This window comes from Ictalurus furcatus, chromosome 14, assembly GCF_023375685.1.
Source record: "Ictalurus furcatus strain D&B chromosome 14, Billie_1.0, whole genome shotgun sequence".
Taxonomy (NCBI): domain Eukaryota; kingdom Metazoa; phylum Chordata; class Actinopteri; order Siluriformes; family Ictaluridae; genus Ictalurus; species Ictalurus furcatus.
This window is the reverse complement of record NC_071268.1, coordinates 13,792,303-13,820,184: the sequence shown is the minus strand read 5'-3', so window position 1 is coordinate 13,820,184 and position 27,882 is coordinate 13,792,303. Positions and strand designations below refer to the sequence as shown.

The following is a 27,882-nucleotide window of genomic DNA, read 5'->3' as shown; positions in this document are numbered from 1 at the left end:
GCGCACCCTAGAGGTGGATTGAGGAGAGGTAGACGGTAAACACTAATCGTTTTACCTTCTTTTTGTGTGTGTGTGTGTGTGTGTGTGTGTGTGTGTGTGTTTTGTTTGTTTGTTTGAATGTTTGTTTGTTATTGTTTTTTGTTTCCCCCTCTCTTTTGGTTTTGGCTGTGGTTGTTTTGCTGGGGTTGTCGGGTGTGGTGTTATAATGTGTAAAATGCAAATTTCCAATAAAAATTCTATGATAAAAACAAAAAAAAATACACTCAGAGGCTTTGCGTGATGAACAGCCCTGTGTGCAGTTATTCTTCATCAGGGAGTGAAAGCTAGCAGGAGTGTAAAGTACAAGAGAACGCGCCCTCTGGCCGCTACGCCTTCCGTCATTCAAACCATCGAGTGAAACACACACAGACTCTCTCTCTCTCACACACACACGGGGGAAAACAAGGGATTTTTAACATGGAGAGGAAAGTAGCTCGAGAATTTCGCCATAAGGTAAGTGTGTTAGTTGTTATTTGTATCCCCACACATATCAGAGTAATGTCTGCGGATGCGGGAAAGTGAGCGGTAGTCCTTTAAGAATGGCGGAAGACTAGCTGCGCACCTGATATAAGCTATCAAATGTTAAAAACGGGGTTAAAATTGGTTTCCGTCTCATAGTAGCCTACACAAAGGAACGCCTGTTCAAGTATTTTTACATTTAAGGTGTTTAATTTCTCTGATATGCCCTGCCTTACCTGTGAGTGTGTGGTTGAACTGAGTTACCTGTACACACCTGTACTTTACCTGAAGTTTAGAACAGACTCCCAACAGAGGACCAGTTAGTTATGGTTTATGGGGATAGCTGGATTATAAGCATTCACTAAACCTTTAGAATGCTACTTGTAAAATGTTTCCTCTTAAAACAGTTTGCTCTATATATAAATTAAGCGATCTACACGTTCTATGAAGTTTAGGTCCTTTGGATTCTGTCTATTCAACATAACCATTTAAAGCTGATTTGTTAATTTAAAAACAAAACCAAATTTTGAACATGTAGTTAGACTTTCCATAACAGGAGGATATGCGCAGAGGGTTTCTATTGTGAGCTCTGTGCAATGATCTATCATGTCCCATCTGCTGTGTGTGTATGTGAGTGAAAGGAGGGGGTGGGGGGATCACACAAAGGTCTCATCTTCAGCCTCCTGGATAGATGGATTGTCAGACAAGGCCAGCCAGGCGAACAGGATTGCTTCATTTTCTTTTTCACCATTCCTCTTTCTGAGTAGGCCTGGGACCTACCATAAACCCTTCTGTCTTAGTTTAATGTCTGCATGCAGAGCCTCTTTTTTGTCAGCTGTTGTGAATTCATCATCGATTTCATCGGTTGTATCCCTAGAGTATTTTATTGAAGGACGTCGAGGACAGTAACGCAAAAATGATTCATGCTCGGAATTTCAGTTTTATTGGTTTATGGTGTCAAAGTCCAGTCTAAGTGACACGTGGGGCTTGTATAATACATATTTATTACACCATCTGTCCTCTCCACCCAAACCAGATTTTATTATGTACAACTTACTCTAACCTATTCTGTTCTCTTCTACTCGATTGGATCTGTCAGCTTCGTCTAAATGTAGAAAAAGAATATATTTGATGTCAAAGATATTTTGCTTAGGAAAACCTTTCCATACATTATCGGTCAAAGACTAATAGGATTTACAAAACATAATTTACTAATTCATTCATTCATTTTCAGTAAGTACTTTATTCTGGTCAGGGTCATGGTGGATCTAGAGCCTAACCCAGGAACACAGGGTGTTAGGTAGGAAGACACCCTGAATGGAACACTAGTCATTTATACACTAGTCATATATATATATATATATATATATATATATATATATATATATATATATATATATATATATATATATATAATGTGTGTATATATATATGTGTATACAGTGCATCCGGAAAGTATTCACAGCGCTTCACTTTTTCCACATTTTGTTATGTTACAGCCTTATTCCAAAATGGATTAAATTCATTATTCTCCTCAAAATTCTACAAACAATTCCCCATAATGACAATGTGAAAGAAGTTTGTTTGAAATCTTTGCAAATTTATTAAAAATAAAAAACAAAAAAAGCACATGTACATAAGTATTCACAGCCTTTGCCATGACACTCAAAATTGAGCTCAGGTGCATCCTGTTTCCACTGATCATCCTTGAGATGTTTCTACAACTCGATTGGAGTCCACCTGTGGTAAATTCAGTTGATTGGACATGATTTGGAAAGGCACACACCTGTCTGTATAAGGTCCCACAGTTAACAAGGCATGTCCAGAGCCCAAACCAAGCCATGAAGTCCAAGGAATTGTCTGTAGACCCCCGAGACAGGATTGTATCGAGGCACAGATCTGGGGAAGGGTACAGAAGCATTTCTGCAGCATTGAAGGTCCCACTGAGCACAGTGGCTTCTGTCACCTGTAAATGGAAGAAGTTTGGAACCAGCAGGACTCTTCCTAGAGCTGGCCGCCTGGCCAAACTGAGCGATCGGGGGAGAAGGGCTTTAGTCAGGGAGATGACCAAAAACCCGATGGTCACTCTGACAGAGCTCCAACGTATCTCTGTGGAGAGAGGAGAACCTTCCAGAAGAACAACCATCTCTGCAGCACTCCACCAATCAGGCCTGTATGGTAGAGTGGCCAGACAGAAGCCACTCCTCAGTAAAAGGCACATGACAGCCTGCCTGGAGTTTGCCAAAAGACACCTGAAGGACTCTCAGCCCATGATGAAACAAAGATTGAACTCTTTGGCCTGAATGGCAAGCCCCATGTCTGTAGGAAACCAGGCACCAGTCATCACCTGGCCAATACCATCCCTACAGTGAAGCATGGTGGTGGCAGCATCATTCTGTGGGGATGTTTTTCAGCGGCAGGAACTGGGAGACTAGTCAGGATCAAGGGAAAGATGAATGCAGCAATGTACAGAGACATCCTTGATGAAAACCTGCTCCAGAGCGCTCTGGACCTCAGACTGGGGCAAAGGTTTATCTTCCAACAGGACAACAAGCCTAAGCACACAGCCAAGATAACAAAGGAGTGGCTACAGGACAACTCTGTGAATGTCCTTGAGTGGCCCAGCCAGAGCCCAGACTTGAACCCGATTGAACATCTCTGGAGAGATCTGAAAATGGCTGTGCACCGATGCTCCCCATCCAACCTGATGGAGCTTGAGAGGTCCTGCAAAGAAGAATAGGAGAAACTGCCCAAAAATGGGTGTGCCAAACTTGTAGCATCATACTCAAAAAGACTTGAGGCTGTAATTGGTGCTAAGGGTGCTTCAGCAAAGTATTGAGCAAAGGCTGTGAATACTTATGTACATGTGCTTTTTTTGTTTTTTTATTTTTAATCAATTTGCAAAGATTTCAAACAAACTTCTTTCACGTTGTCATTATGGGGTATTGTTTGTAGAATTTTGAGGAAAATAATGAATTTAATCCATTTTGGAATAAGGCTGTAACATAGCAAAATGTGGAAAAAGTGAAGCGCTGTGAATACTTTCCGGATGCATTGTATATGTTAGAGATGCACCGATACTAAATTTCTCAGCCGAAACTGATAACCGATTATTCAGAGTGATATCGGCCGAAACCGATACCGATAGTTCTGCCTTGTATGCCTTCTTTTAAATGAATAATATTTTATTCCACAATTCTGAAGGAAATGTAAATAAAAACTTTATTCTCTCCATTTCAACAAGTTGTTTCACAGTAACTGGTCTCATAAACAGAAAACACATTACTCTAATTAACATTAACACATTAACCAAATTCTGAAGATTAAAGTAAGATTTCTTAACTTATTGAATGTTATTAATTAATATTAACATTGACTGAATTCTAAAAAAACTGCAGTTTGTAAGCTCTGTAAGCTCTGGACTGCTAAAATTTTACACCAGAAGTGAGCATCGAGTCTAATTTTTTCCCCCACACTACTCGCGCGCTGCTCATGGTGCTCCCACGCTGCTGCTCACGCTGAATTAAAGGGCCAGTACACCATTGAAAGATTTCAATGAAGATGAGTTTACAAAAACGTATATCTTCTACAGAAAATATATTTGTAGAGTAGTGTATTTCATATCCAGTTAATGTTAATATATAAAAAAGTTCATATTATATATTACCAGTTTGATGTCAATGATAAAATAGAAATGCTTTTGTTTGTGGTGAGTGAATGTGAGACTAACAGGAGGTTTTGTCATCATTCCACACAAGAGACATCATCTTTACACACAGCATGAATTTGATGTGTTTTCCCACCCTCTTTTGATTGACAGGATATAATCGGCCCTGATCATCGGATGTTTTTAAACTATCGGACGATCGCGGGGGAAAAATAGCCTTTATCGGCTGATACACCGGTGCATCTCTAACACACACACACACACACACACACATATATATATATATATATATATATATATATATATATATATATATATATATATATATATATATATATATGCACAGTAATATATTCTGTAACGTTAACAGTGTTCAGGGGCAAAAAATGGTACATCTTGTATTTGACCCCTTTATGATGATACAATTATACAACATTTAATATATACAAGAGGGAGATTAATAATATTATAATATGGACATCACTCTTATTCAAGGTTTTTGGTTCTGTGATATTATGTCTTATCTAAACGTTTGCCGTGATGTACCTTTGGCCTTGCGCGTTTGTGTAAAATGAGCCGCTCAGTGTGAGAACATGGAGCACAGGGGCATGAGCAGGTCTAGTGGAGCAGATCAGCACCCAACTATTTCCACCTGACCAAGAACAATAGCGTGTGTCACACCAGTTCCCCAGGTCACTGAAACACACCTCCCACATCCAACAGCAAAAACCTTTCTCTTTGCTGTTGTGTCTTTCTGAGAGAGATGTGTGGCATCATTGACTGGCCAAAGCGTTTTCTTAAAATCTTTCTACAGCAGTTCAGTCACCACAAGGTGAGTATGCTGGTCCCCGCAGTAAGCCTGATTAATAGGAGCTTCTAGTGATTTTATGTGGTGTTGTTCTTTGCAGGTTGAGTTGCTGATTGATAATGAGGCAGAAAAGGATTACCTGTATGATGTTCTGCGCATGTATCATAAGTAAGTTTAATCTTGATCTAGTGTGTATTACTGATTGGGTGATTTAGTTTTTCTATCATTCATTGTGGATAGAAGACATGCTTTAACAAACACTAAAAAGTGCAGTCATGAAACTTTGTCATTATGTTGCTATGAGAAGGGTGTAAATATTTTGTTCTTTTGTTATTTCTCTATGGTCCAGGTTTGTCACTGTCACACACATAAAAAGTACACTTACATCAAACCTCTGAACATCCTTTGACATGACAGTCAATTTTGCTTGTTTGTATTTTCAAATGTATGCAAAAAAAAAATGTGGCTGTGAAAAAAAATATAAGGCAAAACAGTATTTTACTTTTCATAGAAAACTTTTTTAATGGTTAATAATTCATGAAAATTTGTAGAACAATGAGGAAAAAAAAAACATTGTCACGTGCAGTTGAATTATATATTGGCTTTCTTTTTATCTTGAACAATAAGAACTGAATAGGTTTTTCCACTTGATCTTTGTGCAGTTGTGCTGTTGGACTGAAGGTTGTCCTATTGGATGGAGATCTGATAGTTTCCAATCTCCACCCGGTCACATGCAGCCATTCACAAAAGACCCTTTGCTGCTGATATTTGAGTCAGTAGTGAAATACCAGTCATCAAAGTTTCATAGACCAGGGCAGAACACTAAAACCAAAAAGCATTATTTTTAACAGCTGCAGCCAGTGAAATATTTGGGAATTTATCATTAATATGTCTTACTTCATGCCATAATTCATTTGTGTTGGAAAAAGGCAAGAAAATATTTAATATAAAACATTAATAATGACACGATGGCTTGAATGACTACTTTCAGTGATTTATATAGTCATATTTCTGAGATCATCAGTATTAAAGGCTATTAAACAATAGTGACTCAACAAGGTGGCTGTTTTTATATCTATCATTATGGGGGAGAATATTATTGAAGCAGTAGGCAGTGTACTAAATTAATTAATTTAAATTATCCCTCTGAACCACATCTGAATACAATTCCATTAAAAATGCTGATTTTTCCCCTTATTTTTATTACGGAAACTGTTTTACAAATCAAAATGTGATCAATGTAGTTCACTCAAATGACCTGAAATGCTACTTAAGACTTGGTCTACTGTCTTTAAGCCTGTTCAGATCCAGGTTTGTGGTATAGTCTTTATTCCTCTGTTTCTTTTTTTTTTTTAGGTCTATGGACCTGACTGTCCTGGTGGGGGATTTGAAGCTGGTGATTAACGAACCGAACCGCCTGCCCCTGTTTGATGCCATCCGGCCGCTTATCCCTCTCAAACACCAGGTGGAGTATGACAACCTTACACCAAAGAGATCCAGGTGAGAAGATGGCATAAATAAATAATTATAGACAAATGAAATGCTAACAAACAGAGAAAGAGAGAGAGGGAGGGGTGATCCACTCTGTCGTTGTGCAGGGGTAATGTAATTGCTCTCTCTCAGGCTCACTGAACCATGTCAGAAGAATGCTGGTTATAAACCCCAGGAGTATAATCCAGTGTGACACACAGCTCTAATAGAGCAGAACCTGCCTGTTATCAACTGTAGTCAATACAATTATCCAAAATGTGCAGTCTAAGCTCTGAGATATAGTGATTCGAAATGCAACATAATGTTTGAGACCAGAATGTTTTGGTACAAAATTGTATGAACAGGAACCACACTAATAGTAAATAATTGATTTTTTCCCCCAGTAATAAGAGTACATCAATTTACTCATAAATTTTACATGTTTATATCTGCTGGGGCAGTCCAATCTTACTAAAATATAAATAGTAGATCCTCTAAGGATTATACGTCCTAAAGATTCCTTTACACTTGGCCGATTCATGGGTCTTAAGTATCAGGATTATATCTCAATGGAGAATATCCACATAACAATTAAATTATAAATGCATCCAAGACACATTATAAACAGATTTAAATCCTATTGCACAAAGTACTTCAGGAGGTGGGCTGAGACACGTTGGCCGCATGTTATATATTTGTGAATGTGTCTGCTTCTGCAAGACATATTTGACAATGAAAAGCCCTTCTAGTAGATGCACATGCTCCAGTGGAAGTGTTCAAGTGTAATACGTTGATCTGCATATTAATGAGAAATACAGTGTATCAGATTTCAGTCTGGACAACCGGAAATGAAGTGTAATTGCTACTGTTAAACTTGAATCAAGATACAGTCCAGATACAAGAATCAAGAAATGGCCATGTGTAAATGGGGTCAGTACTTCCTTATTTCATAGAGATGCAGTGCAAACAGTGCTCTAGTGTGCATACTTAACCCTCATCTTACCAACATATTTAACATACAAGGACTACCGACTACCAAGGATAAACTACTGTAACCATCATAGCAAAATGTTAACTCATTTCTTCTAAAACATTACTTGGTATGTAATTAATGTTATCTGAAAAAAAAACAACAACAGATTATTATTATTTTATGAAAGTTACAGTTAATTTGCATATTGTGTAAAATGAAAATATATATTTTCTTTAATACAAATTGCAGCTTTTATACCAATTACAATCCACATTAGTACTTAAAAGCTTATTTACCATCCTTTGATTCTGGTATCATTTAGTTTTCAGTCATTTCAAGTAAACATTATTTGTGTTATTTTTATATGGTGAAACCAACCAGGGTCATTATGACCCCAATATAAAATAACTGAAATAAACACAGTCATTCAAACTTCAACATTATTTTTATTTTATTTGTCTTTCAATACAAAAGTAGATAGAGATCTTGGTCTCAGTATGATCCCCTGTCAAAATAAAGTTTGAAAAATATAATTCAAATTAAAATTTTTCAATTTTACATGAAAATATTTTAAATGAATGGTGTTTACATTACTATGAACTATGAACACCACACGCTACAGGCAGTTATAGCACACTATTTGGCTCATGCTATGCTCAGGGCATACTGGCATATGACAAGAGGAGCAAACATTTGCTACCTTCCTGTCTGTGTTTTGGGAGCAAAGACTGCACCTTTTTCAAGTAGATTTTCCAGTCGATCGTTGGATGTCCATAGCAGCAGGTGGAGTTTTCCTCACTCCCATGATGGTCATTGTTGCTCAGATTGGGGCTTGGAGCATGGCAGTATCAGCTCTCCCCTTCATGTGTGGCATGACCAGGGCTTGCCCCAGCTGTCTCAGGTAGATCTGGCAATGTTGGCCACATTCTGAAACCTTCCAGTCTGGGAAGTTCCCCATCCAGATGATAAAGGCATCTGTGTCTGCTGCATCTGTGTCTGTCTCCTTCAAAATGACAGAGTGCCCCTAACCCCCCCCCCCCCCCCCCCCCCCGATAGTTTGTGATACATTACATTATGACCTATGGGAAACATGAACTCAATAAATAGTTCCATTTATTAAAACTGCATCGGCGGAATTGAGTGCTTTTGACTCAGGTCCCACATGACCCCAAACCATTGGTACTTTTAAAAAGCACTAATTAAAACAGAAACTGATAGCAATGATATGAAGTCATTAGGAACAAATTGATTGACAAAGTCATGAAAAATTGGAATGATAGAACAAAGCACCTGTGAGATATGACAAAAAGTACACCTCAGGGGTCTGCGGGTACCCCAGTCAGTAGGATGAGGGTTAAAATAAATGCCTCTGGTGATGTGAATTCCCTGTGTGCATGCAGGAAGCTAAAGGAAGTGCGCTTGGACCGCACGCACCCTGAAGGCTTGGGTCTGAGTGTACGAGGTGGCCTAGAGTTTGGCTGTGGACTCTTCATCTCACAGATTGTAAAGGATGGACAGGCTGGAACTGTGGGCCTGCAGGTAAGCAAGAGAGAGAAAGTCAGAGAGATAAGAGAGAGCAAGAGAGAGCGAGAGCAAGAGAGAGAAAGAAGTGGTAGCACTAATATACAACCTCAATTCTGAAAAAGTTGGGACAGTTTTTGGAAAATGCATGGAAAAGCATGGAAAATGCAAAAAATCAAACAAAAAGTATCGTTTGAAAATTCAAGCCACCCTGTACTATATTGAAAACACATTATTAACACATTATTTGATGTTTTACTTTGTGAATTTAATTTAGTTTTCATTTCAATTCTGATGACTGCAACACACACAAAGTTGGGACAGTCGACTGTTTACCACTGTGTAACATCACCTTTTCTTTTAATAACACTTATTAAGCATTTGGGCGCTGAAACACGAGTTGGTTAAGTTTAGCAAGCAAGATTTTTCCACATTCATCCTTTATGTATTTCTTCAGTTGCGCAATTGTACAGGGCCTTCGTTGCCTTATTTTGCGCTTCATAGTGCACCATACATTCTCAATTGGAGACAGGTCAGGACTACAGGCAGGCCATGCTAGCACCCGCATGCTCTGTTTATGCAACCATGCGTTTGTAATTCCGGCAGAATGTGGTTTGGCGTTGTCTTGCTCAGGATGGCAGCATATGTTGCTCCAAAATGTGTACATATCTTTCTGCATTAATGGTGCCCTCACAGATGTGCAAGTTACCCATGCCATGGGCACTGACACACACCCATACCATGATAGATGCTGACTTTTGAACCTGATTCTGATAACAGCTTGGATGGTCCTTTTCCTCTTTGGCCTGGAGGACACGACAGCTGTTTTGTCCAAAAACTATTTAAAATGTTGACTAGTTGGACCACAAATCACGATTCCACTGTGCTATGGTTCATCTCAGATGAGACCGAGCCCAGAGAAGTCGGTGGCGCTTCTGGACAGTGTTTATGTTTGACCCTGCATTTGAACAATAGTAAATTGATAAGAAGCAAGAACAAATAATGCACAGCTCCATTGTATTGATGTTAGGGCACCCTCACACCACTAGGTGGAGTAAAAAGAGATGCTTTGAATCAATTTAGCAAAACCCGCCCTTTCAGCAGTTTTCTCTTTTCATATATTTGCTGCATTTTGAAAGGGTCATGCACTATTCATGACTCTATGGAAGAGATTTATGAGTATGCCCAAATTCTGCATTTTTACTTAGAGAAGAAGAGAGAAAATAATCCACAGAAAAATATATTGATTCGTATGCTGGTACTTAAAAATGAGCTTTATTAAAATATTAATTAATGTCTGGGAAGGTTTACTCTACAATTGGAGGCATCTATCCACCCTTAGGAAAGGGTTCAAGTAGTATTTCGAACTATTTCCTAAAGAATCATCTTTTAGTAGGGATTTATACAGAACTGTTTGGGGCCTTTTTTCTAATTGTGTATACTGTATAAACCATATACTGTATATGAGTTTTACTGTAATTTAAAGTTAGCTTAAGATCACTAAATGCACTAATATCATTGACAGAAATTTATGGAGAGCTCTTAAAAGAAGCCAGTTTAATGCAGAATGTGGATGGACAGACTGATAACTTGTTTAATTTTTAAATGCTAGATACTTCAAAGACTAAGCAAGAAAGAGAAACTCCAACATGGTAGTACTGTAATTATACTGTTTTGGCAGCTGGGGGATGAGATTGTGCGCATCAATGGCTATTCAATTTCATCATGCATCCATGAAGAGGTTGTCAGCCTTATCAAGACTAAGAAGACTGTGTCACTTAAAGTCCGACGTGAGTCTGGATCCTGTCCTCTAATAATTTATAATTCATTAAAGAAAGATCAATGAATATTTGCACTTAAATATACAGTAGCATTTGGACTGATTCATAGTTTAGTTTATACTGAATTAAGTGAATGATTGCTTATCAGTTTACATGGTTTCATTTACAGATGTGGGAATGATTCCAGTAAAGAGGTAATTTTACATAATGTCAGCATATTTTACCATAATCATGTCTTAAAACTTTAATGCAGAATAGAGAGTACATTCTGTATTCATTACTGATGGATAGTAATTGGACAGGGATACAGTTTTTGTTGTTTTGCCTCTGTGCTTCAGCATGCTGGATAGTTACTGAAACAGTGGGTATGAGGTTAAAATGCTGCATGTCAGCTTTATTCAGTATCAGTCAGGTGTATACTGGGTGAACCTTCTTTGAGTCCTTTTTTCTATATTCAGTCATTTTTTTTCCTGTAGTCATGTCTTTTGTAAATGAAATGCTGGCTCAGTGGGTTTCACTTCTGATGACTAGTCTAGAATCATCCTTTTTCACTCATGAATAACTCTATAGCTTTTACAAATGATTTTTTTCTGCTGTCAAATCCTCTGAGGACGACAAATACATCAGTTCCCCTGGCAGCCATAGTATAAATGCCCATCTATACTTTTTTCACAGATGAGGTGGTATGATTTGGATTGTTCCTTTTTTTTGTTCATACCTTCTTCTTCCCACCCCTCTGGTAAAAATGAGCGAACCATGAACAAAAAGACTCTTATTTCTTCATGTTCCACCCCATATGGACATACATTGTTTCACCATGGGGTAGGGGAACTACGTGGCACGTGGTAGCTCAGTGGACATTGTACTTCTGATCGGAAGGTCAAGAGTTAAAGACAAAAGACTACTGCTGGGCCCCTGAGCAAGGCCCTTAACCCTCAACTGCTCAGCTGTATAAATGAGATAAATGTAAGTCGTTCTGGATAAGGGCGTCTGCCAAATACAGAAAATGTCAGATGTCACCCGGAAGATGATTTGTTCCCTTTTGAGTCTGGTTCCTCTCAAACTTTCTTCACAAGTTGATAAATTGTCAAGAATTGAATTGAGTGATGTTAAATTAAAACTGAAAGTCTGAATTTTCAACTTATGCACTATATGGCCAAAAGTATGTGGACACCTGACCATCACACTAATATGTGGGGCTTCCCCAAACTGTTGCCACACATGTCTTTGTATGCTGTTGCATTGCAATTTCTCTTCACTGGAACTAAGTGGCCCAAACCTGTTCCAGCATGACAATGCACTTGTGCACAAAGTGAGGTACATGGTTTACCAAGGTTGGAGTGGAAGAACTTGAGTGGCCTGCACAGCTCCCTGACCTCAATACTACTGAACACCTTTTGAGATTAACTGGAATGCTGACTGCGCCCCAGGCCTCTTCACCAAACATCACCCGACCTCACTAATGTGGCTGAATGTGCAAATCCCCACAGCCACGCTCCAAAAACTGGTGGAAAGCCTTTGGTGGAATGGAATGATTAACAAACATTTGGCCATATAGTGTATTGTGTAGATATTCTCTGCTAGAGAACAGAACTAAAACAAATATTGTCCCCCTGTTTGATTATGCTGAATTGAATTAAAAATATTAGACTTGTTGTTCAGTACTGAGATTCCCACTGATAAAAATTCCCACTGTCTCTATCAGTTCCGCTGATGAACCTCTTAAATGGCAATTTGTGGATCAGTTTGTGTCTGAATCAGGGGTAAGTCTCAATCTCCATTAATCCTTTATATCTCCATTAGTCGTTTATATCTCCTCCTCATTATGTTGTTACATAGTTATTACTGTTGACTCTCAGGAGAAGAAGAGCAGTGTTGCTGGCCTGGCCTCCATCGGAGGAAATGAGATCAAGGAGAAAAAGGTGTTCCTCAGCCTGGTTGGCACCAAAGGCATGGGCATCAGGTGAAACAGAGTATTGAATGTATCCCAGTGTTTTTGATCTAGCTACAGGCATACTGTAAAGTTTGTTTGTTCTATCATACTTGATGCAGTTTATCACCTAATCATTACAGGTTACAGAAACACTCCAGTATTTCCCCTACACCGAAGAAAAACAGAAAACATGTTTACTTAAAATTCACTTAGACAGTAAAAGTATCAACATCTACAGTTTATCGGTAGCAACTAAAACTACATTTCTTTATCAGCTACTGCAGTGCTCAGACCTTACCCAAATAAAATTCATTTGGTGGAAAAGCCAGGCGAGACATGATAGCTGCATGTTCGCCTGGTAGCAGTTAATTTTGCTTTGTGCCAATTTTATATAAGTGATTTTGCTAACTGTGTATATTGGCACCTCTGAGAATGGAAGTCTAAGGGCTGTTGTTGAATATGTAAATAAAAAAGTATGATATTGTAATATTTTCTGTGAAGGCCAAATTATAACTATATATGGATACCTAAATATTGAGGTTATAAAAATATTATAAATATAATTTATTAGAATTTAATATAATAATCTTCTGATAATCTGTCATTTTAAAAGGAAAAAAAATCTAGTGAAGACCTGTTTCATAATGAGTTTGGTTGTGGGTGATATAATGTGTCATCAGCACTATTTTTAATGCAGATTTTGTTAATAATTCATAATGCACAATAAGTAATGCTAGAAAGTGCAACACATGTTCATGAATATTAATTAATTAATTAATAATTCATGAGTTATAACAATGCATGTAATGTCTTGTAAATGCATTTTACCTGATATGAATGTGTTTATAGTTCATTATAAATATGAGCGTCGTAGAAAATGTTACCTTTGATACTATCTCAAGATAAGTCAGGACCATTAGATCTTACAGTTAAAAAGAGATTTTCATGGAACGTGGTGCAGGACACACCATTACAGAAGCACATCATAAAGATCTAAAATTAGTGCAATTGTATCACATGCCAGTAGGTGGATTGTCTAGACTAAATTGAGTAAACAAGGTTCCCCCCCACCACCTCATTGCAGGGAAAAATGTTCAATAGACAGTGATTACTAGAAAGATGCTGGAATATTTATGAGAGTGTGTTAGAGCAGAGAAAACATGAAACGTGGCACTTAAGAGGATTTGCAGGTCTAGGATTAAAAGAGCATTTCTGTAACCAATATAGCACATGAAGCCCACTGACTACCAAATTCATTATTGCTGTTTGCTACAGTATCTCGAGTGGACCAACTCAAAAGCCAGGCATTTATATCAGCAATGTAAAGCCTGGCTCTCTGTCTGCAGAAGTGGGCCTTCAGGTGTGTGATCTAATCTCCTTGTTGCACAGAAACCTCTTTAGCACAACATTACTGATTTAGTATCTAAACAGAGACATTGACATGTTTATTGGTTTGTGGGGACGTAGGTTGGTGACCAGATTGTCGAGGTCAATGGGGTGGAGTTCAGTAATGTGGACCACAAGGAGGTAAGTCTCATCAGCATCATATTGAAGTGTGCTTGTTTTTCATTTCTAAGTTGTACAAGTGCTAAACCAACAGACTTTTTGAACTGGGGATTTGATCAGAAAATATTATGTTGTATTTGTAGGCAGTTCGAGTACTGAAGAGCAGCAGGAGTCTAACTATCACAGTCCTCACTGGAGCTGTAAGTTAGTGTAATTCTGTCCACCTCATTCACATTTGGCTCATGCAGTTCTCCGCAGTGCTCATTAGCACATAGCAAATGTGTAACTCACAGAGGAATCCATTCTGCAGTCATTCCCTAAGGCTTCTCTCAAGGACAGGAAATTAAAGTGTATGATAAGGTGGTTTCTTATTCTCCAAGATTCGAGTACACTGGTGACTTTTAAATCTGAAGACAGTGTGACCATGAAATCTGGTCAGTGTTTTTCTTCATTTCCTGCCTCATGTGAGAACGATAAATTGAGATGTGTGATAAGGTTATAAGACCAGTGGAACACCAAGAATTATTGGTGCAATTTATCATGGCCTTCACTCTATTTGCGTTGATGGTTGATGTTGAGAAGTTTTTATATTTTTTTTGTTATCTTTGTAATCTTCAGTGGTGTTGATGATTGATTTATTTTGTTATGAAATTCTGAGATTATATTTTAACTTCTTTCAACAATATGTTGGTCTGTTTTCACTTTGCTTAACAGTTTCCTATATTACCCACAATGCTGAGTGGTGCCAGTGAGATCTAGAACTTGCATCAAGTCTATCTAAAGAGAGCAGTGCAGCAGCACTTTAGCGTTTATTCAACGGTCATGCTGATACCACCGTCAAAGCTTCTCTTCTCACAGATCACTAAATAATGATCTGTGTCTCTGCTGTAACTCAACACATCTGTGTCATATATCTGCATTGCATTCTGGAACTTCTGAGTCGAGCATTTGCTTTCTTCACGACTTTTGCATTGGATTTCTCATAGATATGACATGGACATCAATTGACAAAAAGAAGTTCTTGCACTTTTCTTTTTTAGTAGCTAACAGTGACATCTGACCATTATCCCTCATGATCGAGGCTGCTGAATTATTATTATTATTATTATTTTTTGGCCTGATAAATGTCATTGCAAGTACACTAGCATTGTGCCCCTGCGACGGCAGACGTCAGTTGATGAGAATGATAAAAATATACAAATTGGCACCAGAACCACTTCAGCACATCACACATATTTCAATATAAACATATTTAATGTGTTTCGGGTGGACTTTTCCTTTAACATTAAAGTAGTAAATCAAACACTAACTTCAATAAATGTAAACTTCAGTTCTGACTGACAGTTAAAATATTTTAAAATATAGTAGGTTCAAAAGATGAGGTTTATAATCAGTGTCTCTGTATGTGTGTGCATGTTTGTGCAAGCCCTGAGAAGTTTTTTTTTTAAATATGCATTTATTACAGGGCAAAGAGTTGTTCATGACAGATGAGGAGAAGCTGGCAGTAGAAGCTCGGCGAGAGATTGAGCGCCAGGAGCTCATGCAACAGAAAAGAGTGGCAATGGAGACCAACAAAATCATGAAAGAGCAGCAGGAGAAAGAGCGTCTGTCAGTCAGAAAGCTTGCTCATCGCATATAACCTATACAGCCCACACCGACACAACCTACTCCATCACAAACTGATGCCAGAACATTCACTTATATGACAAGAAAATGGATTTTCAAGTCAGATTTGTGATTTGTGTATCTAGTTCTTTATAAAAGATTACAAGATCATAATACATCTAGACAATGGATATATTAAATGCTTCATAATAACCACAGGATTTCACATTTATTAGATAATATATGGAGGTATAAATAATTCAGGAACCATCTGTGGCTTTAGAACACTGACGTGTGCATTTCATTTGCACATGCCTCGTTTTTGACAGACTCTTGGTTGGAAATCATTTCTTTTTTTTTCTTTTTTTTTTTGTTCGCTTACAGGAGAAGAATGGAGATTTCGCAAAAGGCTGCAGAGGAAGAGGAACGATACAGAAATGAGATGGAAAAGTATGTCTGCTAAGTGTTAGGTTTAAGCAGAAGTCAGATGGGCTGATTGAAGTTCTTGTTTCATGTGCATGCATATGTTTTAGGATTGAGGCTGAAGAGAAAAAGCATAACAGACAATGGGAGGAAGACTGGGGTTCCAGAGAGAAGTCCAAAAGTCCATCTCCTGTCCCTTCTCCTTCACCTCCATCACGTTCTCCAACTCCTTCGAAACCCAGGAGCTCAGGTATGATCATAGCATTGATACACTGCAGTATGCTGCGTTACCATGCATGAATGTGGAGAGTGAAGTCTTACTGAAACTGTCCTGTTCTTCACTGATGATAATAATCTCACAGCATAAGTCATTTAGACATCTACTTACCTATTTACTTTGCTTACCTTTTTTTACTCATCTGTCACATGACTGGATGTGCATTGCATTTTTATGAATGCAATTTCTTCCTCTTTTCTCTCTCTCTCTCTGTCTCTCTCTCTCTGTCTGTGTCTGCTGTGGCTTGCAGTCCTGACCTGTACAGCTGCTGAAGCTAACACTGATGAAGATGAAGAAATAGAGGGCAGAGAAGTGAGTGGAGCTGAACTGTTCTCTAAGGGAAATCAGTCTCTACACGGAAAAGTTTTCCTTTGACAACCCTTTCCTTCACTTTCTCTTCTAATTATGCATCACAACGCATAAAAGGATGCAAGACTTTTACTTTCTTTCTATCTTTTTTTTTGGTTGGGTCATTTAGGAAGCTGTTGAATTTAAGTTGGTCGGAACATGTCACTTCCTGTTTAACTCTTTTTAAAAACTTTGATCCCATAGATCGCAACTGGTTTTACCGCTATGAAGGAAAGTTTCCTACACTAAGAAAGGTACTCTGCGTGTTGGAATGGAGAGTAGTGTTTGATACAGTCCCTTAAATTTCAAATCAAAAATCTATTCAGAAATGAGTAATAAATTTAGTAACAGTAACATGATGAAGGCATTACCCTGTAGTGTCATTGTGAAAACATCCTATATAGTATCTGTTGTGTTTGGATGACAGCATGTGGATGGTATTTTGTGTGGTGTGCATTAAAAACAAATTTCCGTGCAATATAGAAAAAAAAATCATTGTAAATATTCAGAAAGGAAAAGAGACAAAGAAGAAGAAGAAGAAGATGTCCAAGACAGACACACTTCCAACAGAGAAAAGGAATAAGAAAGAAATGGAGTTTGAGCTGAAATTGGCCAAGGAAAAGGAAGAGATACATGAGCGAGAGAAACAGATGAAAATTAATCGGCTCTTGCAAGAGGTACAACCTTCACTCAAGTGTAATTATAGTGCAATTACCAGAATTTAATTTTGTTGTTATATTATCTCTGATATGATACGTCCCAAGGCGTGTTATGGAAACTATAATAGGCAAAAACAGCATTTGTTATACAAAGAGAAGCCAGTGCAATGGTCTGTGCTGGTTTGGGCAGGTAACGGAGACCGAGCGGGAGGATCTGGAGGAGTCAGAGAAAGTGCAGTACTGGGTGGAGAGGCTCTGCCAGACTAGACTGGAGCAGATTTCCTCCGTGGAGAATGACTCTCCCGAGGTAAAAGCGCAGTCCAGATGAAGATTTGCAGAGCTTGTGTTGGTCTCAAGTTTATCTTGTGTGAATTTTGCAGTTATTGTGTGTGAGTCTTATGAGTAGGTTGAGTTGGGGTTGCAGTGCTTTCTGTGAGGTTGAGTGGTTATGATTTTTAACCAAATGAGCTGTTTTGTGCAGATGAGTCCATCTCGGTCTCCTATGTCCACTGTGAAAAGATTCCCTGGAGGTTTTCAGCTTGCCACTACTGACCTGGATGATATCAACCTGGATGAGGTGGACCAGAGTCTAAGACAGCCTCTGAAAAAACTGGCCCCAACTTCACCCACCTCAAATCAGTTCCCACCACCTTTACCTTTCCCACTACCTCCACCTTCACCCCACTTCTATCGCAAATCTGTCCACCCTTCTCCATCGCCAAGGCCATCTCTTAATCCCTCCTATCCTCCCCCACCTTCACATCCAGCTCCACAGCGCCCACCTACTCCACCTTCTCCCAGAGTGCCTCCTGCTTCGATCAATCATGGACGGCCACCCCCTGCCATCCCCCGAGCTCAGACTCAGGCCCCCTGGTCTTCATCTTTCTCTCACCCTCCTCCTCCACCACCTCCACCTCCTCCTCCTCCTCCACCACCTCCTCCACCACCTCCTCCACCTCAGCATTTAGATTACCAAACGTTCCCTCAAAGCTACCATCAACCCCGCAGCCCCTCAGAACACAGGAACAAATGGGAGGACAATGGCTACAGGCAGCGAGGGGGCTACCATACAAACACTTCAAATGAGCCCTCCTACTGTGGCAGCGCACAGGTAGCAAACATTGGTTTAATTCATCAAACCAAAGTGTGAGCTCCAAAGAGCAAACCTAGCACCCTTTGTTTGACTGGATTGTAATCATGGGTGAGATTTGTGTGTTTGATTTGCTGGTTGCAGGTTAAAATTGTATGAGTTGGGGTAGAAAAATCTGGCATGTGGAGTTTGTCTGTCATAACAGTGGTGTTGATTTTTTAAATATTGCTGTGTGTGCTAAAAGAAAAAAAAGATTGATCTGTTTAGAGGTGGACAAATCAGTAGCCTTGGTACCCAGGACAAGCGGATTTCATGTCTGGGTTATTTGTTCTGGGTTATTTTTTTGTGGTTGCCCATTTGACGAGAAGGTTCAATAACCAGAGAAAGTATGTTTTCATTTAGTGTGTAGGTTTAAAATAATGCATCATACCTTGAACGTGTTACTATAAATCATGCCACCTGCTGCACTACACACATTGGCTGATGGCAGAGCAGTTTTTACTAGGTGGATTAATTAGTGTGAATGGGACGACAGTCGATCATTTCAGAATGTGGAAAACGCAGGTATGTGAGAGCACTGATAAAACCAAGCAAAATAAAATGCAGCCCAAAGCTGTCATGTAAGTCTCCTTCTAGCGCAACAAGCAGTAAACTCATAGATAAACATTTCAAGAGAAAATAAAGATGGTAGCCTAATGCAAATAATATATTTTCTTGCAATGCAAGGAGAGAGTGCCAAGCACTTGGTGATTTTTTTTTCAAGGCCACATGATGCACTACATTAAATCGTAATTATCATGTCACATATCACGTTTATCATGATGGCCTAATGAATTTATGATTTGTCCACCCCCGTGTTGTATTCTAAAGCTGGAATCCAGTGTTAACTTAAGTTCTGAAATTTAGATTTGATATTATGTTAATATTGTCTAGGTTATGAGAAACACTTCTAATGTTAGCAGAATATCAACCTCCAGCAGTCCACTGGTGAGCTTCACTTTATACTTCCCTATTCCCATAGTAGGGCTGTGACGTGCCAGCTTTTGTTGTGTTATGTTGTTGCAATGAGAAACAGCTTGAGGGCGCTGTGGGATACAGAATTGTGATTGACCAGCAAGGGGAGAGGAGAAGGAGTGGATAATAAAGAGATGGGCTGTATCCGAAATTGCGTACCGTGACAGTATGTACTGCATTCGATGATACAGTATGTACTAATCAGTATGTGTGTAGTATGACTACAATCCCTGTTTACTGTTTCTCACCTACTGAGAATTCAGGCATACTACTCCTCTGGCGTACTGCTTTTCGCCTACTGTGTAGTAGGGTAGTACTTGATTTTGGACACAGCCACTGAGTGAAACACAGCCGCATGTTTCTGTATTGTGTAATATACCACAAGCCTATAAAACTTTGTAAGAAATTCCAGTAGTATTCTAACCTAAATATGTTAAAAATCTAAATATGAAATAAAATGTAAAAAGTGCGGCAGGGTGACATGCCTGGAGATGGCTCCTGAGATTTGTAGTGTCTGCCTATTTAACACTTTTCCCCCCACAAAGCCGAGATATGGCTTCATCCAAATTTATTGGTTCACCTTTCTCGTTAGGCATGAATCCCAAATTTTCCCAGATCGCCGATGTAACATTTTGTCTCCCAACAAGATCCATCGCTGCGACAGAACTCAAGTGAAATCGCAGAATTCGCCTGACTGGTTTTTGCCACGCTCAAACAAACCCGCACCAAACTAACAGACAACACCATATAAGGCGTTTGATTATGATTACGTAATTTGTGTATTAATATAAAATCTCCTGCTATATGGTAGGCTATAAGTACAAATTAATATTGCAACTGTTATTATTATTACACTTGTATACAAAACATTGTACTTTGTACTTGTCATAGTGCCCACTCAAGCAGAAACATTAATGTGCCGTGTGGTGCGACACTACCACAGGTGGCACTCCACCACCTGTCATGGACATCGTCACAGCCCTATCCCATAGTCCTGTTTGTTTTGTTTTTAAAGTGTGAATTGCATAGGTCAAAGATTACTTTGAATTGTGATTTTCACCACATGGTCATTCCTTAGCAAATAGCACCCAGTCCTCCTAATCGGAGGAGGCAAGTGAACCCAGTCATGTCAAAACCTGTCATGCTGCCCCAACCCAAGACCTCATACAGACCCGTATTACGGCCCGAGCCCACGGTAAGTCTGAGTATGTGTGTGGTTGCTGATAGAAATATCAAGGTGTTAGCTAATGTTTTTTGGTTAACTGGATATTATTGTGGAGATTGCTTTCCAATTCATGACTGATGAAAGTGTGTCTGCTGGTGGTGTATCACCTTAACTGCATGATTTATGAGGCCAGCATCTCAAAATGAGCATTTCTTCCTTGAGGGAAAGCGAGAGAGATCAAAACCTGTTGTGCACTTAATGAGACTTTGCATGCAATCTAAAGGCTGTGATTGATAGACTTTTTAGATTCCGACCCAGTCGCCTCATCCACACCTCCCAGCCTCCCAGCCTTCTTTTATTAAATCAGAGAAAAACACTACTTACTTTCCTCTGCCTCTATTCTGACTTGGGGCTTAGAGCTGTCACATTTGAGTGGTTAGTTCACTCGAAGCTGACGGTTTGAATCACCTGGCCGCTGCTTCTCTTTGTTTGTGCTTGTCACATAAATGAAATAGGATTAAACAGACATGCAATACTTCCCAATTACAGTCCTGCATGGTTTGATGTCGTCCCAGGTGTCAGTGTACTGATAGGCTTCACAAAGGGTTTGAGAATTAGTTGGATCAGGTATGAGTTCTAGAGAAAATGATACATTTTGCAGGAGCAGTATTAGATTTAAGAACCCCTGTCTAAGAGCTTATCACAAATGCTGTAATTTGAAAGTTTTAAAAAAAACAAAACCCTCTTTGGCATTTCCAGCTATTTTTATTTATTATATTTTCTACACTTAATGACATTGTATTAATGACAAGTATTTTTGACAAGTGCATGTGTACATGTGAATGTAAATGTGTGTGAAAGAGAAATATCTGTGTTTTGTAATGCTGTTCTGCATCTGGTTCTACATTGTAGTCGCCACAGATGCTTAAGAGGATGGTGGTGTACAACACATCATTTAAGTCCAAGAAGAAACAAGTAATCAAAGACCAGTGACTGGTGCTCTTTCCATATATCTGAGTGTTTTCTGTGTGCTGCTCTTTGGTGTCTGGTTGATCTGTTCATACTAACTTATAAGAAGTTTATTTCTTCTTATATATATTTCTTATTCTTAGATATTTTTATTTCTATTTTCCTTGGGAATAGTACATGGTCCCTTGTACAAGCTTTTGATTCTGGTTTTCTTTTCTCAGGAAGTTTCTCCTTGCCATTATTACCTCTGGATTGCTCATTATTGAGCTAGAGCTTCTTTGTGACAGTGTATATTGAAAGCACAATACAAATAATTATGTAATTAAATGTAATTAATTACATTCTGGGGAATCTGCTTCAGGATTTGTACAAGGGATGACTTATACCAACAGAGCTTTGACTCTTTCCTGCTCATCTCTTTTTTCCTTTCTTTATTTCTTTTTTTCCCCCCTTTTTTTGTATTTCTTACCTAACCACAGCTGAGCCTACACCATATCGCCAGGGTTAATAAAGTCCTCCATAGTGATGACTAGCGTGGCATTTACAAAGCGCAGACTCTGTGTTGTCTTAGCACACAAAGCTATAGACCAACTGATAAATTACAGCACTCAAACTGTGTCTTGGATCAGGCTCTTAAAGAAACCATTATCTTGTTAAACATTATCTTTTTGAGCCTTGTAAAGACGTGCGAATCATAAACCCAAGTGTCTTTCTGTATACAGTATGGTGACACTGAGTTTCTTTAGTGTATTTTCTGTCTTTATTACAGAAATATCAAGTAAAGCTGAATATAAAGAGCGTCACTACTGCAACAGGTCTTACCTGAAGATGTATCAGTATCAGTACAGTATCTATTGGGATTTTTTAATGATCATATGCTATATTTTTATATTAGCCTCCTTTATGTGTGTAACTCAATCAAGCACCTCAAGTTTGAAACACAAGTTTTTACTGTTGTTGCTTTAAAGCCCCTGACCTCTTATTTTCACAATTACCTCCTAACTTTTAGCTTCAGCTTCTGTGTATCTTCAACTGAAAAAGAAATATTCTTTTTCAGTTAAGGCATTTCTGAATTTCCTGACTTCATCGTTTTCTGTTTTGAAGGTCTGTGTTTGTCTGTATGTGTGTGTGTGGGGGGGGGGGTGGGGGGGGTGTAATAAAACAGTTATAATCCTTCACTATGACAACATGTAAATGTTGCAGATTGCAGTATTCACTCTTTTTTTGATGAACATTTGTTACTGCCTTGTTTCCATTTGTGTTCCGTATACCAGCACAAATCCTTCCATTGATCCAACCAAATAAATTGCTTAAAACAAGACTAAATTTTTTAGTCTTGTTTTCCATTTTTGTCATATACATATAGAATGGAGACATGAATCATATTTAAGCTCCACAGTTACTGGTTTATTATAAATTACATTCTGTTTATAATTGTTTTCAGTTTATAATCACTAGTCACGATGATTTTTCTGATTTGGAAAATTAAGGGGTTGTCATTGGTGTTTCTTATTTACACTGACTTAACTAATGCTCTAATCTACAACAGGCAAAACTCGGAAATTGATTAAGGGGAATGAAATGTGTTTAACTGTTAGCTTGACAGTTTGTGCAGCTGAAACAGGTGAGGAATATTGATTAAGTGGGTGTAAGGCATGTAGTGTTCATGACATGTAAACTTTCAGAAATCCATTCACACTAGATTGTGTGCTGTCTACTAAGATGTGTCCTCAGTTCTCCTCATGACATTGAACAACCACAGAGACCTAAAATGTTTCTTCTATTATTTATTTAATCAGGGCTTCCAGAAATATGTGGATGACTTCGATCCCTATTCAATGGTACAGTATAGCTTACATGTTCTGATTACTGTAAAATACTGAACTGTTGCTTTTAATCTCAAGATTATACTATCGCTGTACCTGCAATCTTCAGTTCTCTATTGGATTAGAAAATATTTTTCCAGGAACTATCATGGCTTAGAATTAGAATGAGTAATATTTGCTGAAATACATCCATAGCTTTATATTTAGAAGAAATGTCTTAAGGGTTTTAGTACCTTATACTGCCAATCTAGTATTTAGGATAGTATTGCACAGTGCTGCTGCTCAGCTTCCTCTTAAATTTATTATAGTGAAATTTAAAATGGCTGGAATCAAAACTTGTTGCAGTTGTTCTGGTATATCTAATATAATGAGGAGATTTTGCTATGTTTGCTATTCAATGCATTCTTCTAAGCAGCATGATAAAAGACATGAAATTAACTAGCTGTCAGATTATGTACACTTTCTAAAAATAAATAAATAAATAAAAACTAAGTGTGGAATCTGTTTGACACCCACTTCATTAGAGCCCATTTCTGGGCTACATAGTCATTACCCCATTGTTCTGTTGCTGTGACTTTTGGTACATGCTCTGTCAATACCATTTGTGTCTCACATTACAGTTCACCCCTGAGCAGATAGAGGGAAAAGATGTGCGGCTGTTGAGAATTAAGAAGGTAAACTTATATCCTTATCAGTTTGATGATTAGCATTGCAATCGTTTATTTAAACAAGCTTCAGTGTGTAGATTTTTTAAACTATTACGCATTTCCACTAAGGCTAGCCATTATATGCTCTGGCTCCAATTTTCCAATTCAAGGGGCTATTTAGAATAGTTGATGAACCAGAAGGAAGTCAGCAAACTATGCAGGGACATGTCCTTCTGAGTCTGAAATCATTTTTTGCTTGGCTTTGTATGTTGTATGTATTTCGTGCAGGAGGGCCCACTGGATCTCGCTGTGGAAGGGGGAATAGACTCTCCACTGGGAAAACTTGTGGTTTCAACTGTTTATCAAGGAGGCTCAGCTGATAAGCATGGTGAGATGATTTAAATATCATTACTGCAGTAATCCGATCGCCTTCAGGTCCTCGTGCTGGTCATCAGATCTTGATAAACATATGTACTCTATTCATTGCTGTCACTAATTGCTCATTTTTATGCATGGCTCTCTCAGGTGGAGTGGTGGCCGGTGATGAGATTATGGCAGTAAATGGAAAAATCCTGACAGATGTGACCCTGACTGAAGGGCAGAACTCTCTAGCTCGGGCCTGGAACAGTGGAGGGGTGAGAACTTTCAAACTCGCTGCTGTAGATAATACCCACAAGGGTATTTTGGTTACTTGTCTGGATGCAACATTTTTTGAGGCCAGCTGTGTGTTTATGGGAAACTTTGTACCAAACTGATTCAAAGGCCCTCCCCTGGTTGTAAACATATCCTTATATGAGGGATGAGTCAAATTGAACTGTCCTGGATAGGCTCCAGGCTCCCCGCGAGCCTGTGTAGGATAAGCAGTACAGAAAATCAGTGGATGGATGGGTGTCCATTCTTGTGTTAGTTCGGATGAAAGCAGATGATTTGGGGCTTATTGAATTGGGTTTGAGGTGTTTTTTTTTCTGTTTATAATAATTGGAATTGATTTGAGTAGAAGAGAAGAAGAAATCCGTAAGCTTCTCAGTTTACTCTAAAGGATTGTGAGATATCAATTCATATTAATTTTCAAAATAATTAAGATCACAATAGTATTTTTCCAATCACAGTAACAAGTAAAGTATAAGTGTATATTACAAGTGTTTACTATTTGTGGGTGTGTATGTGTGTGTGTGTGTGTGTGTGTGTGTGTGTCCTCAGGACTGGATTGACCTTGTGATAGCAGTTTCTGCACCAAAGGAATATGAAGATGAAGTGTATGTACCCTGTCTTTGTTATTTCTTCTTTCTCACGTCCCTACAAATGATTTTTATATGAGATCAAAAGCATCTAAATTTGCTCCATGAAGATTCATGAAAACATTTCAGATCTTCTTTGAGCTAATTTAGCTTTTACTTTCTATTAGTTGATCTAATTGTTCCTCTTGGCAGCGTCTTCTATGTCGCCAATCCAAAACGTTTCAGTCATAGTTATGTCTGTTGATTAATCTGAATTTGCATCAGGAACAAGTGTTCACTGCTTTGTTTATTGTGTGATGTAAAGCGAGCTCTCTGTAGTGTTGATGTTGTCTGTGCTGAATGTGCACCTGTCCCCTGTGCAACGTGTCCAGCCCTAAAGCAGCATCAGTCAGTTCTACTGCAAACAGAAAGTTTTTCCAGGGCAGTGCGTCTGTGTACAGGCAGGGCTATGTGCTACAGATGAAAACACCTCACACCACACCCTGATCACCTACAGTACACTCTCCTGGGTAACCCCTTTGACCCCCATTTAAACTAGAGTGAGCGTATGCATCATGTACATGTGACGGTCTCTCGGACAGTCAAGAGTACAACGTGAACCGTCAAATTAATTTTCAGCTCAAGATTTCATGGTTTGTTTATAAAGCAGAAATTATTAATGAAGCTTTCAGTCAGTGATGTGCATTGTAAAGTGTGTGTGTGTGTGTGATCTAAAAGATCTACTCACATCTTTTCATTTATTCTACATGCTAAATGATGGAACTCAATGGTTCTGTGTCCCAGCCAGAACCTTTAGCAGTCCTTCTGATTGATGTTGTTCAGAGGGACTGTTACATGTCATGACTCATACAGAAATGTTGGTGTTGATGGTTTGATCTCAGCCCCTGATGCAACATGTTGCTATTTATTCCCTTTAACCCTTTCATACATAGTGATCACTACAGTGGACATATAATCAAAAGCCATTTTCTGGCTATTGCAAAGATTTCAATAGAATAACTGCATAACAGCCACAAGAGTGGGCACTAATTCTTCATTTGAACGCATGCAGTCCACTGGAGTTGGACACTTCAGTAACTTTTTGAAGAATGTATGTAAAAGTAAAATGAAGGTAAAATAATTTTTGTGTGCCTAAAGAAGAGTAAAAACACAGAGGAAAAAAAATAAGGATTTCATAATTCATGCATGAAAGGGTTAACACGAGAACACAAGAATGGTGAAATAATGTAGATTTATAAAAGTTGCGTGAAGGAATATGTACTAGAAATCAGAATATCTATATCTGTTGACGTGTGATGTCATATGAGGATTCATTACATTTAGCAACATGCTTTGCAGTTGAAGTGTTTGTATCCTTGAATCTTCTTTGGTGCCTCTGTTTTCAGAAGTCTCTATTTTCTTCACTTTTCTCTAAAGGTGTGTGAAAGAGTGAAAATTCCTCCTTGTTTATACCTAATATTAACTGTAATCTATTATCTGTTATTTTTTTGCAGGACATTCTTCTAAGATCCAACCTCCAGGAGATTCTTTGAAAATCCTTTCTCCTTTACAGAACTTTTTTACCCCAAGTAATTTTGTAAAACGTAAATATGTATTCATAAAATAAAGCCACCTTGAATGCTTATAAAAATGAAACAAATATATACTAATTAAGAAATCATGGCATGAAACATACTTGATCTTTTTTTCCATAACTAGTCATGCAAACTCAAGAGCATTTCTAAGGCCAATAAAATATGTATGTCTTATGATTGTGGTTTATCTGTCTGTTGTGTTGAAACACCTGGTTAAAGGGGCTGGAAAAGGCCTCAGAGACTTGCATAGAATGTGATGTGGAAGATGTTTCCTGTGCTTGGTGTGAGCTATGTCCTGTGTCAGTAACTCACTCCACGTCACTGAACTTGAGTAACTCTGAATTTCTGAAACCAGTTTTGTCTGAAACAGAGCCCGCTCTGTCAGATTTTTTTCTTTATTAGACAATACTCATCCTCATACTTTCTTCAGTACATTTTAGGGGGCTGAGATGAATAGTAGGAAGGCTACAACAAGCACAAATATGGTAGGTAGCATTGCAGTGCACCTTAGCTGAGATTTATCATACTTTAAGGATTATATTGATAATACCTTATCACAGCCACACCATCACAGGGCGAGAGCAGAGAGAAGGGTTTTTTTTTTGGGGGGGGGGGGGGGCATGTTAGTGGGTGCATTTAATGATAATGAGTCTTTATTGATCACATATACATGTGCACAGTGAAATTCTTTTCTTCGCATACCCCAGCATGTCAGGAAGCAAACATAATACACGATACATGAAGGTTAAGGACTCAAGGGCCCAACATTGGCAGCGCTGGGGCTTGAACCCCCAACCTTCCAATCAGTAACCCAGAGCCTTAACCACCAAGCCACCCCCATCCCCATCCCCATTTGTACCACGTGTGGGTATTAAAACTTTCTTCCTGTT

The 27,882-nt window shown here is 38.6% G+C and overlaps 2 protein-coding genes across 2 annotated transcripts; both read left to right on the top strand.

The window, feature by feature from the left end:
- The first annotated feature begins 409 nt into the window (after nucleotides 1-409).
- Nucleotides 410-27,578, top strand: ush1c (Usher syndrome 1C). The gene is made up of 21 exons (XM_053641969.1): nucleotides 410-492; nucleotides 5,074-5,141; nucleotides 6,330-6,473; nucleotides 8,817-8,955; nucleotides 10,619-10,727; nucleotides 10,888-10,912; nucleotides 12,424-12,481; nucleotides 12,578-12,681; nucleotides 13,927-14,011; nucleotides 14,119-14,178; nucleotides 14,301-14,357; nucleotides 15,623-15,765; nucleotides 16,147-16,212; nucleotides 16,296-16,435; nucleotides 16,713-16,774; nucleotides 23,507-23,548; nucleotides 24,154-24,207; nucleotides 24,469-24,568; nucleotides 24,706-24,815; nucleotides 25,381-25,436; nucleotides 26,912-27,578. Exons 1-21 carry the CDS (start codon nucleotides 457-459, stop codon nucleotides 26,922-26,924), a joined length of 1,671 nt encoding a protein of 556 aa, XP_053497944.1. The 5' UTR covers nucleotides 410-456; the 3' UTR covers nucleotides 26,925-27,578.
- LOC128618394 (harmonin-like) lies at nucleotides 16,782-17,939 on the top strand. The gene is made up of 2 exons (XM_053641970.1): nucleotides 16,782-17,487; nucleotides 17,660-17,939. Exons 1-2 carry the CDS (start codon nucleotides 17,239-17,241, stop codon nucleotides 17,795-17,797), a joined length of 387 nt encoding a protein of 128 aa, XP_053497945.1. The 5' UTR covers nucleotides 16,782-17,238; the 3' UTR covers nucleotides 17,798-17,939.
- Nucleotides 27,579-27,882: the final 304 nt, after the last annotated feature.

What these genes read in the sequence shown, in the direction of transcription:
- ush1c (XM_053641969.1), top strand. Translation starts at nt 457, where the DNA reads ATGGAGAGGAAAGTAGCTCGAGAATTTCGCCATAAG. An exon ending in CTTACACCAAAGAGATCCAG is followed by an intron (nt 6,474 to 8,816) that starts GTGAGAAGATGG and finishes GTGTGCATGCAG; the next exon opens with GAAGCTAAAGGAAGTGCGCT. An exon ending in CTGGAACTGTGGGCCTGCAG is followed by an intron (nt 8,956 to 10,618) that starts GTAAGCAAGAGA and finishes CTGTTTTGGCAG; the next exon opens with CTGGGGGATGAGATTGTGCG.
- LOC128618394 (XM_053641970.1), top strand. Translation starts at nt 17,239, where the DNA reads ATGTGGATGGTATTTTGTGTGGTGTGCATTAAAAACAAATTTCCGTGC. An exon ending in TTAATCGGCTCTTGCAAGAG is followed by an intron (nt 17,488 to 17,659) that starts GTACAACCTTCA and finishes TGGTTTGGGCAG; the next exon opens with GTAACGGAGACCGAGCGGGA.